General features: G+C 49.6%; 1 protein-coding gene and 1 non-coding gene across 2 annotated transcripts in view; one reads left to right on the top strand and one right to left on the bottom strand.

Moving 5' to 3' along the window:
* The window catches only part of ALPL (alkaline phosphatase, biomineralization associated), a 63,683-nt gene that overhangs the window by 19,537 nt on the left and 20,231 nt on the right, over positions 1-23,915 (top strand). Inside the window, 1 exon segment of the mRNA XM_027521298.1 lies at positions 23,190-23,353. Coding sequence (XP_027377099.1) covers positions 23,293-23,353 — 61 coding nt within the window. The 5' untranslated portion in view covers positions 23,190-23,292.
* LOC113881997 lies at positions 22,018-22,125 on the bottom strand. Its single transcript, XR_003508250.1, has one exon. It is a non-coding gene; the product is annotated as a U6 spliceosomal RNA (small nuclear RNA).

The raw sequence follows: 23,915 nt of genomic DNA, 5'->3' as shown, positions 1-23,915 counted from the left end.
TGAGTCGCTCAGTATGTCCAATTCTTTGCAACCCCATGGACAGCACCATGCCAACATTTCCTGTCCTTCACCATCTCCCAGAGTTTGCTCAAACTCATGTCCACTGAGTCAGTGATGCCATTCAACCATCTCATCCTCTGTTGTCCCCTTCTCCTCCTGTCTTCAATCTTTCCCAGCATCAGGGTCTTTTCCAATGAGTTGGCTCTTCTCCTCTGGTGGCCAAAGTATTGGAGCTTCAGCTTCAGCATCAGTCCTTCTAATTTTAGTATATGTGCTGCCAAAGTGAGCACGTACATCAATCCTTCTAATGAATATTCAGGGTTGATTTCCTTTAGGATGGACTGATCTGATCTAACAAACCAAGGGACTCTCAAGAGTCTTCTCCAGCACCACAGTTTGAAAGATCAATTCTTTGGTGCTCGGCTTTCTTTATGGTCCAACTCTCACATCCATACGTGACTACTGGAAAAACCGTAGCTTTGACTATACGGACCTTTATTGGGAAAGTAATGTCTCTGCTTTTTAATATGCAGCTATGTTTGTCATTGCTTTTCTTCCAAGGAGCAAGCATCTTTTAATTTCATGGCTGCAGTCACCATCTGCAGTGATTTTTGGAGCCCAAGAAAATAAAGTCTGTCACTGTTTCCATTGTTTCCCCATCTATTTGCCATGAAGTGATGGCACAGGATGCCATGATCTTCATTTTCTGAATGTTGAGTTTTAAGCCAGGTTTTTCACTCTCTTTCACCTTCATCAAGAGGCTCTTTAGTTCCTCTTGGCTTTCTGCTATAAGGGTGGTGTCATCTGCATATCTGAGGTTACTGATAATTCTCCCCAAAATTTTGATTCCAGTTTGTGCTTTATCCAGCCTGGCATTTTGCATGGTGTACTCTGCATATAAGTTAAATAAGCAGGGTGACAATATGTAGCCTTGACGAACTCCTTTCCCAATTTAGAACCAGTCCATTGTTCCATGTCCAGTTCTAACTGTTGCTTCTTGACCTGCATGCAGATTTCACAGAAGGCCGGTAAGGTGGTCTGGTATTCCCATCTCTTTAAGAATTTTCCACAGTTTGTTGTGGTCTACACAGTCAAAGGCTGTAGTGTAGTCAATGAAGCAGTAGATGTTTTTCCAGAATTCTCTAGCTTTTTCTATGATCAATGGATGTTGGCGATTTGATCTCTGGTTCCTCTGCCTTTTTCTAAATCCAGCTTGTACATCTGGAAGTTCTTGGTTCAAACACACTCGAAGCCTAGCTTGAAGGATTTTGAGCGTTACTTTGCTAGCATGTGAAATAAGTGCAATAGTGTGGCCGTTTGAACATGCTTTGGCGTTGCCCTTCTTTGGGATTGGAATGAAAACCGACCTTCCCCCTCCAACCGCAGTCAATGTAGCAGTTTGACCAATCACATTACCTTATAAACAGAACCCCAAAATAAGATTTTAAAAAATTTTCTCTCTATCGAGTTCCCTCATACCCCTTTCCAGTCTATTTTTCCTCCCAAATAGCATTCATTATTCCCATTCCTTTTACCATAGATTAGATTGGTCCTCTTCTAGAGTCTCACAGAAATGAAATCATACAGCAGGTACTCTTCTTTGTCTAGCTTCTTTCACTTAGCACAATGCTTTTGATATTTATCTGTGCTTGTTGCCTCGGTAGCTCTCTTTTTTTCCCGCCAAGGGGTTTTCCATTGTATTGATATACCAAACCACCACTGTTTATTCATTCTTCGGTTACTGAATATTTGAACTATTTCCAGTTTGGGGATATTATGAATAAAGTTCCTTTGAATACTTTGTAATCTTTGAGTGTAAATACTTAGGAGTGAAATTGCTGGATCGTGTCATAAGTATATGTTTGCTTGACAAACTCTCTTTCAAAAGATTATTACACAATCATGAGTTTTTCTACATTTTTGTCATGGTGACTTGGTTTTAGTCATTCTGGTGGATGTGAAAGGTGTTTTAATTTTCATTTACCTGATAATGATGTGGCGTACCTAGAGCTATTGGTCATTTGTATGTTTTCTTTTTTTTTTTTTGAAATGGTTAAGTCTCTTTCTGTTTGTGTGGGGTGGGGAAGAAGAGTTAATCATTTTATTGTGAACTTCGTGTGCGCATGCTCATTCATGTCTGACTCTTTGCCACTCCATGGACTGTAGCCCACTAGGTTCCTCTGTCCATGGGATTCTCCAGGCAAGAATACTGGAGTGGGCTGCCATTTCCTCCTCCAGAGCATCTTCCCAACTCAGGGATTGAACCTGCGTCTCCTGCATTGGGAAGTGGATTCTTTACCACTGAGCCGCCTGGGAAGCATTGTCAACTTCAGGAGTTCTTTATTTCCTGGATACAGTCTTTTGTAAGCCATGTGTATTGTGCATATTCTTTTCCAGAATATGTCTTATCTATTCAGTTTCTTAATGCTGTCTTTTTTTTTTTTAAGATTTATTTATTTATTGGCCATGGTGGGTCTTGTTGCTGCACCCTGGGGCATTCTTTCTTATGGAGCGCAGGCTCTAGGCATGGAGGCTTCAATAGTTACCGCTTGTGGGCTTAGTGCTCTGTGGCATGTGGGATCTTCCTGAACCAGGGATGAAACTGGTGTCCCTTGCATTGCAAAGTGGATTCTTAACCACTGGACCACCAGGGAAGCCCAGTGCTATCTCTTGATGAGCAGAAATTTTAAATGTTGGATGAAGTCCAACTTATCAATTTTTTAAATGAAGTCAAGACTCCTTGTCTTACCCAGAGTCACAAAGATATCTGCTTATGTTATCTTCTAGAAGCTTTACGGTTCTGGCTTTTTATTTATTTTCAATTGAAGGATAATGCTTTATAGTTCTGACTTTTATAATTAGGTTTATGATCCATTTCAAATTGACAGAGTAAGATTGGGGTTGGTGTTCAACTTTTAGCCAATCTTTTACCGTTTCTTTCATATTTTCTATTTCTTCATCCCTCCTGGCTTCTTCCTAGAGATATTCCTCCATCTGATATCCCAGTTCCCTATTTCATTGCTCAGATGCTGTATCTGTTCTATAATTCATTCTACCTATTATACTTGTTGTTTCAACTGGTTTTTCATATAGAATATTTCCACCTGGGTCCTTTAACAATTTCTTATTCTCTTTTATTTCACTAATATCATATTTCTTTCATGTGTTTCTAATGCTTGTTTTAGAATTCTTGTTTTAAAATCCATCTGTTGAACCTGGCCAGTTCCAGTGGTATCTCTAATCAGTTATCTCTAATCAGTTTGTTTTTCTTTGGAAGCCCGTCTGCTCCCCAGATTCCCTGTTCTTTAACCTGTGATCTCATTCCTCAGGGGAAGGGAACGTTCAGCTAGCCTGTCTGGTGCTGCACATTGGGGTAAAAATCCAAGCCTGACCCTGGTCTCTGTCAGCATCGTTGAGCCCAAGGAGAGGCCAACCCCAGAGTGGAGACCCTCAGGTGCCAGAGTTGGATAGCTCCTCCCCAGGTTTAGCGTCACAACACCCCCCACCCCCACCAAGTACCTAACTCTACAGGACTGAGCCTCACTTTCTTTTCTTTAACTGTTGAATTCGGGCTGTGCTGAGACTTCATTGCTGTGCACAGGTGTCTTCTAGTTGTGGCAGGCGGGGGCCAGTTGCGGCACGTGGGGGCTCAGCAGTTGGGGCACGTGGGTTTAGTTGCCCTGTGGCATGTGGAATCTTCCCACACCAGGGACCGAACCCACGTCCCTTGCATTGGCAGGCGGATTTTTACCCACTGGATTCCCAGGGAAGTCCTGAGCCTCACTTTCTGAGTGCTAGGAAGAAGCAGCCAGGGGAGGGGGCTCTCTGCCTAGGTCAGAATCCTCCAACCTCCAGGTCTGGAAGAGAAGGGCTGGTGCAGTGGCTGTGTCAGCCTGTTAGTTCGCTCCTGATTTCTGCAGTTCCTCAGTGCCTGCTCCGTGGCCCTGGTTTTACTCCCGCGGGCACTTGGGCCGTCTGCCTGGTCCCTGCCTGTTCCAGTGAGAATGCTGGCCTTCATTTCTGAAGGGCAAGTGGGCATATTTGGGGGGCGGGGGCCGGGAGGGGGGATGGAGGGGTTGTGCTGGGGAAGTCTTGATGCAAAAAGGCAAGAGCAGAGCTCACACTCTGTTATCTGTTCCATGGTGTTCTCCACGCCCGCTCCAGGCCCTACCCCTTCTCCCGGCTGCTAGGTCCCCACCCCCTACCCCTGCGCACACCGATTTAACCACCCCCTTCCATCTCCCCAGGAGATTCCGCTTCCCTCCACAAGTTCCTAGGCTTAGTGACGTTTTGCTCTATTGTTACTCTGGTGTTGATTTTCGGGAAAGGGGCCCAGAGCCACATGTCTTCCCTCCTGTTTGAAGGGAAAGTACATGCAGCGCCCCCACCGCATCGCCAGCCAGAGCACAAAACTTCAAAAGGAAAACAGCAAACTGACTCAGGATAGCACTGGAGTCAGCGACGTTGGGACAGAAAGACCCAGAACTTGTAATTAGCATTAAAACATAGCTTTATCATCTGTTCCTGCCCCAACCTTTGCATGCAATGGGAGAAGGCAATGACACCCCACTCCAGTACTCTTGCCTGAAAAATCCCACGGGCGGAGGAGCCTGGTGGGCTGCAGTCCATGGGGTCGCTAAAAGTCGGACTCGACTGAACGACTTCACTTTTGCTTTTCACTTTCATGCATTGGAGAAGGAAATGGCAACCTACTCCAGTGTTCTTGCCTGGAGGATCCCAGGGACGGGGGAGCCTGGTGGGCTGCCATCTATGGGGTCACACAGAGTCGGACATGACTGAAGTGACTTAGCAGTAGCAGCTGCTCACTGTTCTCTAAAAAAAGGACTTTCTCCTCCAGACCTTCACCTGTGCTGCTGTTCACTTTAATTAGTCTGTTTTCCATGCACTTCTGCTGGAAAAATTCTGGTACATCCTCAAGATTCTTTCCCTGAAGGCCTCTCATGGGCAATGTGATACTCATTGATAGCATGGGGTTCTAGAGTTAGGAAACCAGGTGCCTGTCCTGTTCTTCAACTAACTGACTGTGTGACTTTGGGAAAGTCTCACTATCTCTCTGGACCTTTAGGCCCCTGCTGGGAAAAAAATGAGAGTATTGAGTTTGATTATTTTAGAACCCCTTTTAGCTCTGACAGGCTGGTACAGTTGTTTCACAAAGTGGGGGGCCCCATTCAGGGTCTGGAAGTGGGCTCTTGTCTAACACTCAGAATGAATTGTCTGGGGAGGCACACATACTGACGAGGCAAGAGACTGTTTTGGGAATCCAGGAGTGCTGCTCCGCTACGTGGCTTGCAGTCTCGGGGTTTATGGTGATGGGATGCGTTTCCAGGTTGTCTCTGGCCAACCATTCTGACTCAGAGTCCTTCCTGATGGTACTCGAGTTGCTCAAGCCACGATGGATTCCATCAAGGAGGACTCTGGAGGGTTCGTAGGACACATGGCGTCTCCTTTTGACCTTTCCCAAATTCTTCCGGTTGGTAGTGGCTTGTTAGTTCCTTACCAGGACCTCCTGTCATAGAGTAACTTATGCAAATGGTTACTGTGGTGCCTGGCCAGGGCAGTTTCCCCTAACAACTCCCTGCTGAGAGACTTCAGTTCCTACTCAAGATACTTCTTGGGAACTGGGGCAGCGATCTCTTTCTTCTGTAACTGCTTCCAGCTGAGATGACTGTAGTCCTGCCTCCACAAGATCTGCATATAGGTATTCTGTGCCCCAAACCGATACTCACCCTCGTGGTAACAATTTAGCCTGAAACTATTTGACCCTGTCGGAGATGAAACAGAGACCAAAACAGGAGACCTAGCAGGATGGTCATCAGCAGGCCCCAGAAAAGGAAGGCGAAACTGGGTTGGGGGCTTCAGGGTGTGATTCTCCTCTGATTCGTTGATGGTGAGGTAATAGGTCCAGTGCTGTCTTGCCTGGAGAATCCCAGGGATGGGGGAGCCTGGTGGGCTGCCGTCTATGGGGTCGCACAGAGTCGAACATGACTGAAGCGATTTAGCAGCAGCAGCAGCCAGGTGTCTAACATTCAGCCTGAAGTTACCATCCTCCACCTGGGTGGGGGACCCAGTTCTCAAAGGTATTGTTACGCATGTTTGGTGAGTGGGCGCCAGGATCCTGCCCCAAGACTCGAGCGCCACTTGACTGCTCTTCCCCTGTTTCTGTACTGCCTCCCTTCCCTTATCAGCAGTGGTTTGAATCTGAGTTCCAGAAAACTCAGAAAAGGTCAAGGAGGCCGAATGACGCCTATACCCTACAAGGATATAGAGAAGGATCTGAATTCCAAAGGCCCACAGAGTCCTGCTCAGTTTTAATTCAGGGAACTGGGCCACTAGGGCTCTGGCAACTTCCTGTCAAATGTGGCATGATGCTGCCTCAATTTGAAGAATAAACTCGGAACTGTAAGTTTTTCTGAGTTGCAAGTCCTAGATCTGAGTCTTCTTTGATTAAAACCTCAGTCCCTTGGTCTGCCATGTTGGTGTAACCGACCCAATTAAAGGTAGTTGGGGGAGTGACAACTGGAATTTTAATAGAGTAAATCTCATTTCTTTTCAGGAGAGTAAGCCTGAAACCCAGTCTGGACCAGGTATTTTGGGGAAACTCATCTAAGTAGGTTTTAACTTTAAATGTAATATTAACATATAGACACAAGGTGCTATTGGTCATCATATATGTCTCCTCTTTTTGTTAGTGTATGATCTAAAACAATTTCCTTGTCTAAAAATGTAACAGTTACAAGAGGAGACCTTTAAAAATTAAGGTTGCAGTTACTGGCTGCCGGCAGACATTGTTTTGAGAACATCTGGTGGCATCCAAGTCTGACACAGCTCAGAAAACAATTTCTTGGCAATACAAGGACTAGCCTTAAATTACCATAGTGTCATCTAGTTATTTCTTTGGGTGTCTGAATCATAGTTACTCCATTTTTACTTTTAATTGTAATATTCTCCTTAATAGCCAAAGCAGATGTCACCATTAATGATGTTAGTATTTCTCTACGTATGAGAAGATGCTAGAATTGAGACTCATAAAATCTTCTCCTGGAAATACCTGTTTGAAGACCTCTTCTTCCAGCTTTTCCCTGAGCACAAGTGCCCCCTTCCCGGTCTCCACCCTGAGCTGCCTTCAGGAGGGTGTTGAAGGTCAGCAGCTGCAGTAATTTGATCCTTGTAGAGGTAGATGAAAGTGCCAGTTTCCAGTCAGCAGATTCTTTACTAGCTTCTTAAGATACAGGAAAAGATTCCCTCTTGTTGCTTCTTCCCATATCTCAAATTAGACACTGTTGTAATTATTGATCTCATATGGATCTACATGGCATCATTTTATCAGAGGCTCATTCAAACATTTGGTTATGTAGGAAATAGCAATTTTATAAAATAGATAAAATACAAATAACATAGATAGCAGTATTAGTAAAGTCATAAGAATTAAGCCAAAACTTCCCTTAGGTGTAGCCCAGTATATCCCAGGTCATCTAATGTAGTCTATTCTGTACCAGTCCTTATCTTTCAAGGAAATTATGTATTGGCATTGTCCATAAAGAAGATCCCCTGGAGGAGGGCATAGCAACCCACTCTAGTGTTCTTGCCTGGAGAAGCCCCATGGACAGAGGAGCCTGGTGGGCTACAGCCCATAGGGATGCAAAGAATTGGACACGCCTGAAGCAACTGAGCACGCATTGTCCACAAGGCACAAAGTCCTAGTGTTACTAGACTGATCATCCTTGCTGCTGCTGCTAAGTCACTTCAGTCGTGTCCGACTCTGTGTGACCCCACAGACGGCAGCCCACCAGGCTCCCCCGTCCCTGGAATTCTCCAGGCAAGAACACTGGAGTAGGTTGCCATTTCCTTCTCCAATACATGAAAGTGAAAAGTGAAAGTGAAGTCGCACAGTCCTGTCTGACTCTTTGCAACCCCATGGACTGCAGCCTACCAGGCTCCTTCGCCCATGGGATTTTCCAGGCAAGAGTACTGGAGTGGGGTGCCATTGCCTTCTCCGATTATCCTTAGTATGATTTAATTGTTCCCAACATAGAGGAAACTTTAAATTTAAATTACCATAGCCTGGTGTTTTCTACATAAATCCATCCCATAACTGTGGGAGATTTTATTGCTTGGCTGAAACTTTGCTTGTTGGTCTGACTGAGCTTGATTCACAGAAGAAAACTCATATTTATGGCCAGAGTCAGAGTAGACATTAAGAACTGACCAGGTGAGGGGATTCTACCTGGGAAAACCTGAACAGGACTGGTGGGGCACACGTTGCTCAGCCAAAATGGGTTCCAACGAGGAGGATTCTGAGAGGTTGGTAGGACACGTGGCGTCTCCCTCTGCCCTTTCCCGAATTCTTCTGGTTGGTGGTGACTTGTTAGTTCCGTGTTCCTTACCAGGATGTGTCGTAAAATAAAAAGTGGTTACTGCGGTGCCTGGCCGGGGTGAGTGGTTTCAGTCAGTGGTTAAGAGCCTTCCTTCTTAAGAATGAAGGTTCTGGACTTACTTAATCTCTGTGTTTCAATGAGTAGCTAGTTCAGTTCGTGAAAGCTCATTTACTGACCTAGCATAGTGGTTAAGAGCTTACCCTTCGGGCTTGGACAATTTGGGTTCATAATCCCAACTCTGCCACTTGTCTGCTGTGTGACCATAGGCAAGTTGCTTAGTCTCTATGCTTTTCCCCCCAGCTTCTGTCTAATAAGGTTGATCCGAAGGGTCCCTACCTCAGGGTATAGGAGCCGAATGAATGCAGCTGGCGCTGTGCTGATGGTGGTGGTTCACCATCACACAGACCTTTTCTTCATTCCAGTCCATAGAATCTTGATGTTTGCCTGCCAGGTTCTATCTAAATTTTTAAAAATTCTACCCAATATTATTGTCTAACCGATACTCTCTATTGCATTGCATCTTTAAAACAGCCTTGCAAAATCAGGATGTTTTAAAACAACCTTGCAACCTGTAACCCTGTCTTACATTGCATCTTTAAAACAGCCTTGCAAAATCAGGATGTTTTAAAACAACCTTGCAACCTGTAACCCTGTCTTACAGATAAGGAAATTGCAGCCTCAAACATAAAATCACTTTCAAAGCCGTACCGCCAGGACCTAACCTTGTATCCAGCTTCTCCAAGGCCAAGGCCTTTCCACTCTGCCTCATAATCAGAAAGATCAGTCTGGGGTTTGGGAGCTTATTGAACAAATCCAGATGGGAAAGCTTGGTGAGAACGCCCCCTCCCCCTTCCATACTTACGCCCGCTGTCTGCCTGCCCTAGGCCTTCCCCAAGATGTCTTTTGTATGTTTCATGCAAATACAGGTTTTGTAATGGGCCAGAAGTTAATTGAGGAGACAGAACGACGGTGGGTTGGACAATCAGCGGCTCAAGGAACCTGAGATAGGGAGTCAGAGGGGCTCTGGGAAGGAGAGCAGTAATCTTGGAGGACACGGAGTTGGCAAAGAAGAGAACTGAGATTCAACCAGCCCGGAGCTGACGCTGGAGAGCGAGGCCTGCGGAAACAGTTGTAGGTCTTGCTAAGAGGCAGTTCCAGACTGTGGCACCAGGGCTGACCCCAGCCCTGTCGTTTATTCTTGCAGGTTTGAACATGTGGCTTTACCTCTCAGAGGCTGCAAAAGGGCTGCTAGTAACCTTTGGTAAGGGAGAAGTATCAGTGCACCAGAATCTCAGCTCCACGGCTCGTTAGGTTGGTGTGCATGGACTTTATTTAGTCCTGAAGTCTTGGTTTCCTTATTTGCAGTTCTCAGCTGTGTGGGACTATTGGAAGGCTCCGGTGAGATGATTTCCTGGTGAGACCTTCTCTGATCTCTCTATTTAAAACTGCAAAAAAAAAAAAACCCACCCCAAAACAACAACAAAAACTCCCCTGCAAATACCACCTCTCCTCCCTGCCTTCTATTTCTCCATCTCACTTACCTACTGATTTTACTTATTTTCCTGCATTATCCTACTGATTTTACTTGTTTTCTTGTTGTCTGCTCACCCCACCAGCAGGGATTTTCCCCTGGTATATAGTAGGTGCTCAGTAAGCAGTGGTCAAATGACGGTTGGTTGATAATGTATAGGGAAGGCCCTAGGGTATATCGGGGATGTTGAGGCAATGTCAGTTGGATCTTAAAGATGCTGGACAGAGGTAGCAGGACAGCTCGCTTGGGATACCATGGGCTGCCCGTGAAAGCATTTGGAGCCTGGATTTTAGGGTGGTGGCTGGACCCTCTCCGGCCACAGCCTGCAGGAAGTGAGCCCTGTAGGAGAGCCCTGTAAAGCCGGATGGGCCTGAGTACTGGGGCCTCTCATGGAGCCAAGACCCTCAGGGCAAACAGGAAGCCCATGATACTAGGCTTCCCTGCTTTCTTTGGCTTTTTAAACCGCTCTGATTGCCGTGTGCAGGCGTGCTCAGTAGCTCAGTCGTGGCCTCCTCTTTGTGGCCCCATGGACCACAGCATGCCAGTCACTCTGTCCATAGAATTTTCTAGGCAACAATACTGGAGTGGGTTGCCATTACCTCCTCCAGGGGATCCTCCCAACTCAGGGATCAAGCCTGCATCTCCTGCATCTTTACCACTGGGCCATCTGCAAAGCCCTCTGATTGCCCCTAAGTGGAGCAAACTACCTCAAAGAAAGGCCAGTCCTAGCACCGTCCTTACCGTCCAGAAGGCCAGGAGAAAAGGCACTGGGTTTGGAGTCAGATAGATCCAGGGGCATTGCCCCTCTTTAGCAGTTGGGAGAGTCACTACACCCCTCTGAGTCTATTTCCTTCTCTGTGAAATGGGTGCATCAATTTCCCCCTTGTAGGCCAGCCTCCTAGGGCTTTGTGTAAAATATAGTGAAAGTGTGTTTGGTGACCTAGCATCGTTAGACCAAAGGGCCTAGAAGGCTGATTGTACCTGTGGCCCCCAGCACAGGACCAGGCACATAGTAGACACTTGGAACCAGGTGGTCAAAGAGTTGTTAAACTCAACTGACGACAACCTGTTGGAAGCGGAGGGTCTGAGTCTTGCATGTAGAAGAGCTTTTAGGCAAATCCTCTCCATGGACTTTCTGCAGTTCTACTAGTTAATAGATTCCACGAAGACCTAACTTGTATTGGTTGGCCTCATTTTATCATCCACTTGAAGCTTACTGATCCGTCTTTAACTCGTTTGCAAGATTTTTTCCTTTGATAGAGACAACTAGCTGAGTGACAGGATGTGGTTGTTTACAATGTAAGTAGCTGAGAAAAATGGGCTAAATTGGAGTTCTGAGCTCAGGCTCTATGTTCCACATAACATAAAAATCCAAGGTAAGCAATACGGGGAGGTAATTAGCTCATATAACTTGGATATTCAGAGGTAGGCTTCAGGCATGGCTGTATCCAGGGGCTCAAGCAATGTCATCAAAGATTCAGATTCTCTGCATCTCTCTATTCCACCTTCTGAGAGCTTGCTTTATCTTCAGGCTCTGCACAGTGCACCTCCCCATCGCCCCACACTCTCACATCACACCATCCAGGTGGGAGAGTCTTCCAACTGAAGCCATCAGGACCCACCTGCAGCTGCTGGAGGTAGGATTGACTCAGACCACTTGGCTGAAAAAGGGAGAGTTGCTTCCCAAAGGAACTCTGCAATATTGTTAGGAAAGGAGAATGGATTATGCCTGGGTGGCCAAATATGACAGCAGATGTCCACCACAGTCCTCAAGGGGAAGCAGCAGAAAGCAATAGAAACATCTGATAGCACTTGACAGTTTGCAAAGTTCCTTCCCTCTCAAGAAGCTATTTCTGGAAGTGGAGTGGCGTTTCTTGTCCCTGCTTTACAGATGAGAGAACAGCCCTTGCTGACCAGCCACGACTCTGACTTGTAACTCTGAGCTGTCACCACGCACCTCAGCCCCTTTTATAAATTTATAAACCCAAAGGGACTGACCCGGGAGGGAGGGGCCAGTGTGACTGAAACCCCTCCTTAAGTGCCTGTTCCAGATAGGAGAGGTCCCGAGGAGACTGCAGTCACGTGGAGGCCCAGGAGGAGCCGGTCTGGGGACAGAGGCAACACCCTGATGTGAGGACCGGTCACGGGGCTGGACGCACGCACAATGGGAGCCCTGCTTTGCTCACTGCCAGGACTCTGCAGCATGCGCACGTGCACACACACACACACACACGTCACGTGGCACACTGACGCAGGGCTCCCTGTACTGGGGGTGGCTGAGCCATCGGGATCTGCTGTCCGTGATGGTGACTCTGATGGAGGTTGTCCGGCATGTGACTGGGCTGGGGGAGCCAGTGCCCTGGATACGGAGCCAGACATGCCTGGCCTGCATCCCAGCTCTCCCACATGGTTGCGGTGTGACCCTGCATCCCCCCGCCCCCTCTCCGAGCCTCAGCTTTCTCTTCTGACCCGAGCTGGTAATTCCCACCTGGCCAGGTTCTTGGAAGGTTGAACAAAAAGCTCCCGGTGCGTAGTAGGTGCTTCATTCATTAAGCTTTTCCCTTTCCCTCTTCACAGTGGTCCTCCTGTTGACAGTTGTGTGACCCCAGCCAAGTTACTTAACTTCTTTGTGCAGGGGGAGCAACGACCTCCTGTACTGTGTGTTGTGAGGATTAGACGAGGGAAGGCCTGGAAAGCGCTTAGTGCCTGGCAACCTTGTTATCACTTCTCCCACTAGCTAACATTTATTTGGGTGTTTAATATGGGCCAAGCCCTGGGTCTTTGTCTTACTGTTTGTTGTGAAATTCGGTCTGGTGATCGCCCAGTGATACAGGTACAGCCCGCGAGAAAACTGAGGCCCGGAAACGGCAAGTGACGTGCCCGAGGTCACAAAGCCAGCAAGCGATGGGGGCTCTGCTCAGCCGCGCACCCCTGGGCTGGGACCCTCACCTCTGCAGGCCCGTATTTCCTGCCTGAGGTGCAGGGTGCATGCCCTCCCAGAGTCAGCAGGGATATCAAATGCAGGAGTGCCAGGAGCCTCCATCCACCGGAAGGTTCCCTGGGAATGTGAGGAGCGCTGTTATTGTGGGCCCAGGGCAGTGAGACCCGTCTCTGGGAACATCCGTGCCCTTCCTGTTCCGACGGGAGCCGGGCATTCGAGAAACCAGACACACGCCACCCAGGGATACTGCTTGAGTTGGCTGCCGCCCAGAAGGTTACTAGTTCATGGCCCATTTCTCTGAAGTCCAGAGCCGCCTCAGCCCCCCACTTGCAGGGCCTGTGTGGGCCGTCTGTGGAATGGAGGTTTCTTCTCCTCGGGGAAGGCTGCCAGGGCACGTGGCGCAGTGGGGGCAGGCGGGGAGAGCAGCCACGGTGGTCCAGGGTCCTGCAGGAGGGCCAGCCGAAGTGGGGGATGGTGGGGGAGGAGGGGTGTGTCCAGGGGTTGAGACAGGCCTCCAGCCGAGGTCCGCCCCTCCCCCCACCCCGCACACCTTGGGTGGTCCCCTCTGCCGGATAGGCCTCCTGTGATCAAAGACTTGGACTCAGCCACTCTCTGTGTGACCTGGGGCAAGTCATCTCTCCTGTCTTTGGTGATGTCGGGGTAAGAAGGCCTCCCGCAGGGGCTGAGGTGCACATTCAGAAAGAGCGAATCGTGAGTGTGAGTCAAATGGTAGCTGTGTCTATTCCATTAGTCCACACACTTATCACATACACATTGCAGGTAGAAAAGATGTGGTTTGTTTCTAACCTGACTGATTGCTTCAGGAGTTTACCCTTGGCCCCGGGAGACAGGAACATCCATAAGCGATGTTGAATTCTTGACTCGGTCGCTTTCTGGCTGTGTGACCTTGGATAAGGTGCTTAACCTCTCTGTGCTTATGTTTCGTTACCTGGAAGTTGGGTGGATGGCATCACCGACTCAATGCACATGAAGTTGAGCAAGCTCCGGGAGTTGGTGACGGACAGGGAGGCCTGGCGTGCTGCAGTCCACGGGGTCGCAAAGAGGCAGACACGACTGAGCGACTGAACTGAACCAAAGTTGGGTGTAATCATTGTGGAGACTGAATGAATTAATATAGGTGAAGTGCTTAGAACAATGTCTGGCACCCAGTAAGAGCTATGAAAAGATATGCTATTTTTGTCACAAATGTAATGACCAAGTATGTAAAATAAGGATTTTTCTAGAATAGGATCAGTTTGAAATGTTCTTTTCAGTTGACAGGAACCACTAATGTTTGGAATTCCAAGACACTGGCATCCATGCTGTGCCTCACAGACGGCCCTGTGCTTCCCATAATAGTGCGGGAAATCTTAGCTAGTTGGTGGGGTTGACTGCTGCGTGACCCTGGGGAGGTTGCACACCCTCTCTGTGCCTTTCGTTTCTTGTCCGCTGTGAGAGTAAGCATTGGACAGCTTGTCTCCTGGCACCAGAGGGGCTTCCGCTGCAAGAGTGCTGAGTGCGGGGCCCAAGAGCAAGAGACAGCAAACACCCCGGACGCAAAGCACATTCCCCACCCCCACGCCACTCAGCTCCCAGGCTTGGCCGTGAGCAAGGTGGCCTGGGAACATGTCCTCCCCGTGGGAGGAGGGGAGCCCGTGTGGGAGCATCCCAGACCCCCCTCTGCCTGGGCACGGCGTCTCTGGGCCCTGCCCTCTCCCTCCCCCACCTCCCTGCTGCCAGCTCGCCTCTCTCCAGTTGAACCTTGACTGGCTTCAGTCCTTTGCCCGGGGAGCCAGTGTGTGGCACCCAGACTGGGCCAGGCGCCCCAGAGAGCCTCAGAAAAACCTCCAGCTCTAGAACTCAGACCCTTGAGGCTTTCGGTTCCAGCTCTGCTGTGTGGCCTCAGGCGAGCGGCAGACCATCTGAGCTTCAGAGTCCTCATCTGTGAATGGGTCAACAAGAGGCGTGTGAGTCAGGTGGGGCCTGCGAGCGCCTGCCCTTGGTCCTGCTGACCTCAGGGAGCAAAGCCCTCTGTGGTCTGTCCTGGCTGACTTTGTCGTCTATCACCAACAGACCCCTGCCTTTTGCCCCCTGACCTCTATATGCCACATTGCTACCTCCTTGCCTTTGCATTTTCGGGTTCCCCTCTACGGAGTGCTCCCTCTCTCTATTCATTTTAACCCCACCATCCAGCCAGCCCGGCTCTCCTCCCCACTCCACGGAAGCTTCCCCTGTTTCTTCCTTCTTCAAGAGAAAAAGGAAGTGGCAGGCCACCAGCTGGGTGGTTTGTCTGTGAGAGAGAGACAGACAGATGGATCTGGTCCTCAGGACACGCGGCACCCCTTGACTCTAGGAACTGGAACTTCCATCTCTTAACTAACTCCTCCCCCGGCTGGAGGTGCCCAGTAGCCAGGCAGACTTTTTGGTTTCTGGAGTCTTGGAGCGAGAAAGCCCTCCCGGACCTCCCGGGTGGGCAGGTCTGTGGTGCACCCAGGGAGAATGACCGCTGGCTGAGTGGGCAGGGAAGGGTCTGTCCGTTCTCAGCGCTAGCTTCTTGCCGGCCCAGTCGTCTCCGAGTCTGTCCCCACACTGCCCAGTGGCCGTGGCTGCCGGGTGATACTCACTGCCTGCTTGCCACGTCTCGGGCTCTGTTTTAAGCCTTCCTGTGTATTAACTCATACAATCCTTACAACGACCCATGGCTTCTGTTGTCTTCCACTTTGCCAATGAGATACCTGAGGCTCCAGGGGTGGGCTCACTGGCCCTGAGCACCCCCTGCCCTGGCTTGAGAGGAGGGATCTGAACCTGGAGCCCTGGAACTGGCTCGCTTCCTGCTGCCAAGCCGCCTCCTCCGTCACTCAGCGTTGACCTGCCACCCTTCCACCCACCTACCCACATTCCTGCCCGGCCGGCCAGCTGTGCGCTGGGCTCTGCCAGCCACAGGGCGGCCTCCATCCACAGAGCAAGATCCCTGCTCGCTAGGAGCTCACACCATGGTGAGGAGCGACCACCCATGGGCCTTCAGGGTGCTCCAGGTCTTGAGCACCCGGCTTCTAGGGGAGGAGCTGTAACTCCCGCCAGGTCCTGGGCGGGGGTGCTGGGCAGCCCAGCAGAGCTGAGGTCGAGGGGGAAAGGGTGATGGGAGGACTTCATCGGGTGGACAGCAGGGAACATTTGAGACCTGTTCCAGACCAGGGAACGCAATGTGCAGAGGGGCTGAAGCTGGAGGTGCCTGGGTTGAGGGAGCGGAGGTGGTGGTGGAGAGAAAGCTGGCATCTTATTACAGCTCTGAAGGTGCCACGGCTTGGCAGCAGGCAGGGCTGACACCAAGCCTCCCCAGGCACTCCCGCGCCTGTTTTCTGCCAAGATGGGGTGCTGTCAGCAGTGACTAGAGGTCTCACTCCATCCCAGCACCTGACCTGCCACCCTCCCAAGGAAGTCTGTCCTTGGGTCTGACCTGAAGCCCACTCTGACCACCACATATTCCTTCCAGAGCCCTTCACCCCGAGGCTGCTTTATGGCAGAAACCATAAATAACTTCCGTCCTGAATGAATAAACTCCCAGCCAGCAAGGCTTGCCAGGGACGTTGGGCTTGGCTGCGAGAGCGATTCCGTGTCCCCTCTCTCTGACCCTGCAGCTGAAATGTTCCTGGGCTCATCTTCAGTGGCTCCCTCTCCCCAGGCAGCTGCTGCAGCCCTGGCTGGTGGTGCCGGACCCCCTCCATCTCCCATCCCATTCCCCACACCGCCCCCCCGGAAGCACTGGGAACATTTAGCCCTTCTCTTCAGTCACAGTTCCTTGAAAAAGCCAAGAAGGCCCAGCTGACAGCCCAGAGGCACTGGCTCCGGGCTGGTTCTGACTGATCTCGGTGCATGTCTATGGGGAGTAGGAACTGGGAGACCCGGGGTAAGTCTTTTATCTTCTTTAGGCCTTAGTGTTCCCATCTGGGCAATGGGATCATCTCTAAGGCAATGTTTCTCAAACTAATCTGCTCGTGGGATGACTTCCCAGGCCCTGCCCTGGGAGATTCTGAGTAGGTTTGAGGTGGGGGTGGAGGCTAAGAATTAATTAGGTGGGGAGGTTGTCATGTCTCTTTAATTTTTTTTTTTTAATTTGAGTGCAGCCACCCCCAGGACACCTCTTCTTTCCCAATGTTTCCTTAACTCAAATATCGACAGACCTTCCTCACCTAACAATTCGGGCAAGGTGGGGGTTACTGGCCCCTGGATGAATTTTTATGTGTTTATACACTTTACCTCCCAGATCACTGTAAAGAATGCTTCCATCATGCCATAAAGTTCCCTCATGTACTTGCCAGGCTATGCACCTCCCTGGGTACCATTTGGAAACAGGACTTTTCCTGCAATCACCCAGAGTGATTTTTGTGGTCTGGGACATTTGGGAAGATCTGGTCAAAGAACGCTTCCCAGCCCAGACATTGTTGAACTGTGACCTCTAGACTGGGGGCTCCCGAGGACAAATAACTAATACCCCCCACCAAGCACTGCTAGGGAGCACACGGTGACACTCCTGTGGTCTCATATCGATTTATTAGGCTGGTGCGTAGGGGAGCTACAAAAGGTATCTCGGGCTTGGGAGCTCAGTGGGGGTGGGGAGGGCTCCTGGGTGAGTTGCGGTGGGAAGTCTGGAACAGGGGTGACCCCTGGGTGGGGCCCACGTGGAGCCCTGTGAAGGCCTGGCTCTGTCCCCCCCATCGGTGTACCCCTGGATCATCTTCACCACCCCCCCTGGGCCTTTCTTCCCTCAGCTGGAAAGGGGGACAATTGTATCCAGCTCTCAGTTAATAAGGATTAAAGTAAGATCAGGTAGGGGCTCCCCAGGTGGTGCAGGGGTAAAGAATCCTCCTGCCAGTGCAGGAGGCGCAAGAGATGTGAGTTCGTTCCCTGGGCTGGGAGGCTAACCTGGACTAGGAAATGACAACCTACTCCAGTATTGTTGGCTTCCCTGGCGGCTCAGATGGTGAAGAATCAGCCTGCCATGTGAGAGGCCCAGGTTCGATTCCTGGGCTGGGAAGATCCCCTGGAGAAGGGAATGGCAACCCACTCCAGTATTCTTGCCTGGAGAATCCCATGGACAGGGGAGCCTGGCAGGCCATAGTTCATGGGGTCACAAAGAGCCGGGCACGACTGAGTGCACACAGGCAAGATGAGGTACTTCACATTTCAGTGCCCAGCCTGCCTCTGGGGCCTCCTAAATGGGAGAGAGATGTTAGGAGGAGAAGGCAGCGGGTTCTCTGATGCAGGAACTGACCAGCATCACACAGCTGGGGAGTGATGGATCTGGGACTTGAACCAGACTTGCTGGCCGTGTGACAGCTCAGAACGGCTTTCCTGATAAGCCCCATTTTCCCCCATCTACCCTGCCTATATCATTAGGGTGTGGTGAGGGTCTGATGCAAAGTGAGAAAGAAAAAGATGTAAGGGAGTAGCGCGATGGGTTTCCTGTTTTCATAGTGAGCTCGGTGGGCTTTCTGTCGCCAGGAGAAGGGCCCCTCCCTTGGCACCAAGAGGATAAAAGCATCTCCTCCCACCAACTTTGGGTGCTTTGTTCCACGGGATCTGAGGTGTCCCAGGAGGCTGGATGTATAATTGGAAAAGGCCTGGTCTCTTAGGCACCCAGGCCCCGTGGGTGTCCAGTGGCTTCACCTCTCTGAACCTCAGCTTCTGAATCTATAAGCCGGGAACTATAATCACCATCCTGACTTGAGAGGTTGTCGGAAGCCAAAGAAAAATGAAGGGCTTCCCTTGTAGCTCAGTTGGTAAAGAATCTGCCTACAATGCAGGAGACCCGGGTTTGATTCCTGGGTTGAGAAGATCCCCTGGAGAAGGAAATGGCAACCCACTCCTATTCTTGCCTGGAGAATCCCATAAACTGTAGCCTGCCAGCCTTCTCTGTCCGTGGGATCGCAAGGGTCGGACCCGACTTAGCAACCAAACCACCACCACCAAAGAAAAATGAAAAGGGGGTTGGGGACACTTGGGAAGCAGGAAAGGCCCCTCTAGGCAGGTGGCGGTTCAGCGCCCTCCAGCCTGTGTGTGCTGCCTCTCTGGTGATGGCTGGGTTTGCACACCTGGCTGAGGCTTGACCAAAGCCTCCTTGCCACCTTGCAGGGCTGGTACAATCCCGGACCTGAAGCAGTGCTGGGGTTGGGGTTACAGCTGTGATGGCCGGGTTCAAATTCCAAGTCCATCATCGCACCTCTGAGCATCTGTTTTTCCTTCATCTGGAAGTGCTCAGTAAGGACAGTTGCTCTTATTCTGGACATGGGTTCACCTCTCTGGCTGATTCAGTGCAGACTCAGGTTCCTGGGCGTGGAAATGGGTTGCAGCAGCAGCTAGTGCTGGGAAAAAACGATTGTGCAATTTGTCCCTCCCCCGTGGCCTTTTCCCCTTTGGCATCAGTGGGTTTGCTTTCTGGGTCTATGAGTCTGTTTCTGTTTTGTGGGCGGGTTCGTTTGTACTGTTGTTTTGAATTCCCCACGTAGGCAGTGTTGAATGGTGTTTGTCTTTATCTGACTTGCTTTACTTGGTATGATGGTCTCTGGGACAATCTGTGTTGCTGTGAATGGCATGGTTTCATTTTTTTTATGGCTGAGTAATATTCCTGTGTGTGTGCCACGTTTTCTTTATCCATTCTTCTGTTGACAGACATTTGGGTTGCCACCATGTCTTGGCTATACAATTTTTTTACGTTTTTAGGAATTCTCTTTTGGCAAAGCAGAATCATCCAATACATTAGTGTTTAAAAAAAAAGAAAAAAGATCATGACCCCAGGTAGGGACTCCTTTCCTTCTGTGCTTTTATTCCACAAGGTGCCCAGCACAATGACCGACACATAGTAGGTGCTTTTCCTATCCTGGCTGGTCAAGAATCTCCAGGAAAACAGGCAGTGTCTGTCCTGTTCCCCACTGAGTCCTTAGCACCTTGAATAGAGCCCGGTACCCAGCAGGTGCTCAATAATGTTTGGGCATGAAGGAGGAATGGGCAGGCCTCAAGTGGGGGTGGACTAGCCGGGGGGACGAGAGCCTCGGGGATTGTCCCTCCTCCCGTTTCGCCCCTCCTGGGCTAATCCCCAAAGATTAAGCCCAAGGAGCAAAGCCAGGTCAGGGCCACTGACCCAGGGCTTTGGAGCAGGCGTCCAGGGCTCATGTGACTGAGTGTTCCGGGTTGTGGTGGCTGCTCCTTGGGGCCCTCTTGGCTCAAGATGGCCCTGCTGTCCCCTACCCTGGACCTGGTCCTCACAGCAGTCCTCAGCCTCCTCTTCCTGATGCTGACCTTGGCCTTGGTCTGCTTCTTGACCCGTCTGGCCCGGCCCCTCAGGTAGGGCTCGCCCCAGCCTGACTCCCGCTCTGCCAGAGATCCTGCCCTGGATTCGTGTGGCTTCTGTTTGCTCTTGTGGGAGGGGGAAGGGTGGGCACTGGTCGCTCTCCCTCTCCGTGGTGGGGAAACCAAGGCCCCAGGAGGTTGAGCCAGCTGGAGATTGAATCGCGCTTGGCCACGGACTAGCTGAGAGCCTTTGCTCAGGTTCCTGAACTGTAAACGGGATCTAACGGCACTTGTTAAGTGGGATCACAGATATACACTGTTGTTAGCGCAGGGCTGGATCCGAGTGCCCAAGAAGTGGCAGTGATTTGTATCAGTCCTGTTACTCTGCCATGTGTCCTGGACCTTCTGAGGCCCAATCCAGGCCTGGCTTTCTGCCCAGCTTCAAAGGGCTCCAGGGCCCTCTGTCCCAGGATGCTGAGTCAGTCCTCAGGGCCAAAGCCCAGCCTCCGCTTCCTCCCCTAACCTACCAAGTAGCTGCTCCTCCCTCAGCCAGGGCTTCTGCACCCTTGCTGTGCATAATCAGGGCACGTAGCTGGGAGCCTGGCAGAGACGGTCAGGCTGGGAGGTGGGGGGCGGGGGTGGCGGTGAGGAGGGCAGACACACACCCCGAGGCTCCATTCTGAACTGGTAGAGCGCTGGCAGAGGGTGGTGGGCAGCCGGGGTCCCTGAAGCCCCAGACGGAGCCCCACGCAGCCCATCGCCCAGGGCCACCCACCCGGAAGCGGACTTGGAGCCTCTGAGTCCGGGTGGGGGCCGAGAGGAGGAGCCAACGGGGGCGACTGGCCCTGGAGTTTCCTAGGAGACCCTGGTTTCCTAGATTCTTGCCTCCTCTCCTTCCCAGGCTGAGGCAATGGGGAAAAGGCACCGGTTTGTCTTCAGAACAGACCTTTCTCAAAGCCACAGCCCTGGGGTCAAAATTCAGAGCATTCCATCCTGAATCGGGGAACTTTTCATTGTTAGCGTTTACAGAGCCGATTCTGTGTGCACGGGGTTGGGAGTCAGCGATGGGGAAGAGGTGGGTCTTCACTCTCTCGGAGCATCAGGCTAGCAGAGGAAAATGACAAGAATCCCAGGCAGGGCCGGCTGAGCCTTGGAGAGCTCCTGGGGCCACCTTCACTTTCTCTTTTCCTTACTGATGTGTCTGCTTTGGATCTGTGGTGCAGACAGCTGAGTAAGTCCTATTCCTCAACGTATGGGCTTCTATCGTGAGCTCAGTTTTTGTTTTATTTGTTCATTTTCCCCTTCATCCCTGCTCCCCAGTCCCAGTCCCAGCCGTTCTCCAAATGTCTTCATGCCAGCATGCTTTAAACTTTAGAGCTGGACGTGACTTATCGACTAAACAGCAACAACCATCATTAGAGTCACGATCTATGCTCCCAGGTCGGCTCCCAGGTCGGCTCCCCTCGCTCAGCCTCACCTTCATGGGAGGCATCCCTGTTGATGTGTATTCTTCTCAATTATCCTCATTGTTGTGTAAATTTCCTTCTCGTGAACCCATACAATGCATTTATCCATCTCACCAAGGATGGACAGAGGGTTGAATCAAGAATCAACATCCCTTTTCCAGGAGTAGAGTGGTTTCTTTTTTTTTTTTTTAATTTTAATTCAAATTTATTTACCCTTTGATTTAAATGTTAATTTCATCCCTCCATACACACAAAAACCCTCACAGAAACATCCAGAATAACGTTTGAACAAATATCTAGTTTTGATCCCATGACACAGCCAAGTTAACACATAGAATGAACTATGACATATGTCTTAAGTAATTTCCATGGGACTGATATTTAAAAACAAAAGCAAAAAATATGGAACGCTTCATGAATTTGCGTGTCATTCTTGCACAAGGGGCCGTGCTGATCTTCTCTGTATCATTCCTATTTTAGTATATGTGCTGCCAAAGCAAGCACTAGAGTGGTTTCTTATCTCACACGCCACTGTCGTGGTAGAATGTTGTACCATTTCCCATAACAAATGAAATAATCATTTTTATCTTGGTTTTGGTGAAAATGGTAACATTAATTTCCAGTGAAACTCTTGCCATTCAAAATTCCTCATCTTCCAGTAACATTTATACACAACAGGGTTAGTACATTTCTCAACAGAGTTAGCACACTGCTCAGAAATAGTCATTCACAATCCTACTACCCATAGAAAACCACAGTGAACATTCCCGTGTGTCTCCTTTCAGTCTTTTTAAAAAATAACATTTGAAAAAAATTATAAAGGTAACATCTCAACACAGAAGGAAAATTTGGGAAAACAACAATGAAAAAAAACAATCAGTCATCTAACATGTCACGACCCGGAAATGATCACGCTTGTAAGACAATCTTGTCCTGTATGTCGCTTGTATAGTTTTTATATCTCTTGCCATAAATGACAAGCTGCAGAAGAGATCGTAGCAAATATCGTTGTCCTGTAAGAGCAAATGTAGGTGTCCCTATGAGAAAAGGTGGACTCTTTGTTTTGTCTCTGATGTACTGGGACACGGATAATTCAAGGCTGAAGACAGATGTTCCAGAACAGAGCTTCTCACAGTAGGGTCTGTGAGCCAGCAGCCGCACCAGCATCTGGGAGCTTGTTAGAAATGCAGTCGGGGTCTCTGGGCCAGGGCTGGGGGAACTGGATCTGTTTCCACAAGCCCTCTGGAAAATTCTGATGCATCCTGCAGTTTGAGAAGCACTTCACAGAAAAGCTAAACTCTGATGGGTTCTGGGCTTCAGCTGGGTTCAAAGTGGGCCTTCACTTGAGGAACGAGAAGGAACCCGCTGGCAGCACAGAACTCACTTATGCCTCTACAGCTCTTTGTGTGGTTAAGCTTCCTGATGGAGGGACCACTTCGATTTGGCATCCTAATGCCTAGCCTCCTGTAATAAGTGGGAAATGAATGAATCAACAAACAAATAAGTGAATGAACAAATGACCTCTGGAGCTGTGACTTTCATGTCTTTTTTTTTTTTTTAATTTATAGGATTGGAACGTCAATTAACTTCTGACCACTGGCAGCCCACCTTTCCCACGCACATCCATCGCACCTCTGGGCTCCAGAGAGAAAGCAGGTCTTGGAGGGCGCCATGATTTCACCATTCTTACTGCTGGCTATCGGTACCTGTCTTGCCAGCTCCTTAGTGCCAGGTAGGATTGGGGGCAAGGGTGGAGGGAGGGGGAGAGCTGGTACAGCTGGGATAGGATGAGGGCAGTGTCCGTGGTCGGTCGTAGAGTCACCCACAGTATTTAAGAGCTGGAAACAAATGTTCAGAGCAGGACATCCCAGCTACTACATGTGCTTGTGCTGGAAAAGCCAGTCTTTTTCCTTCTATATTATTCTTTAATTGCAGTTTCTAGTCTCGCTTAGCTCTAGGAATCTGAAATAGAACTTACCCTATAAACTCTTCTATAAACTCCTGATAGAACATTTCTTTATATTTTGTAATTCTTGCTTTAAAACTCACCTTCAAGGAGTTGTATTTATTTTTTTGTTTTTGTAGTTTATGTTTCCTATTGGAAACTCACATGAAAGTGTTTCTATAGTGTGGTATTCTGTTTGATTCTTTGATCAATTCTGTCAGAGTGTTTATGTTAATTTCTCAGTTTGGGGCTCTTGCACTTTAAATTCAGGCTCAGATATGGAGTGTTTTATAATTTGATTTATTTTTGACTGCTGGGTCTTCGTTGCTTTGCATGGGAATTCTCTAGT

The sequence above is a fragment of the Bos indicus x Bos taurus genome, chromosome 2, assembly GCF_003369695.1.
Source record: "Bos indicus x Bos taurus breed Angus x Brahman F1 hybrid chromosome 2, Bos_hybrid_MaternalHap_v2.0, whole genome shotgun sequence".
Classification (NCBI taxonomy): Eukaryota; Metazoa; Chordata; class Mammalia; order Artiodactyla; family Bovidae; genus Bos; species Bos indicus x Bos taurus.
Note: the sequence above shows the minus strand (reverse complement) of the source record. Positions and strands in the feature narration are given on the sequence as shown.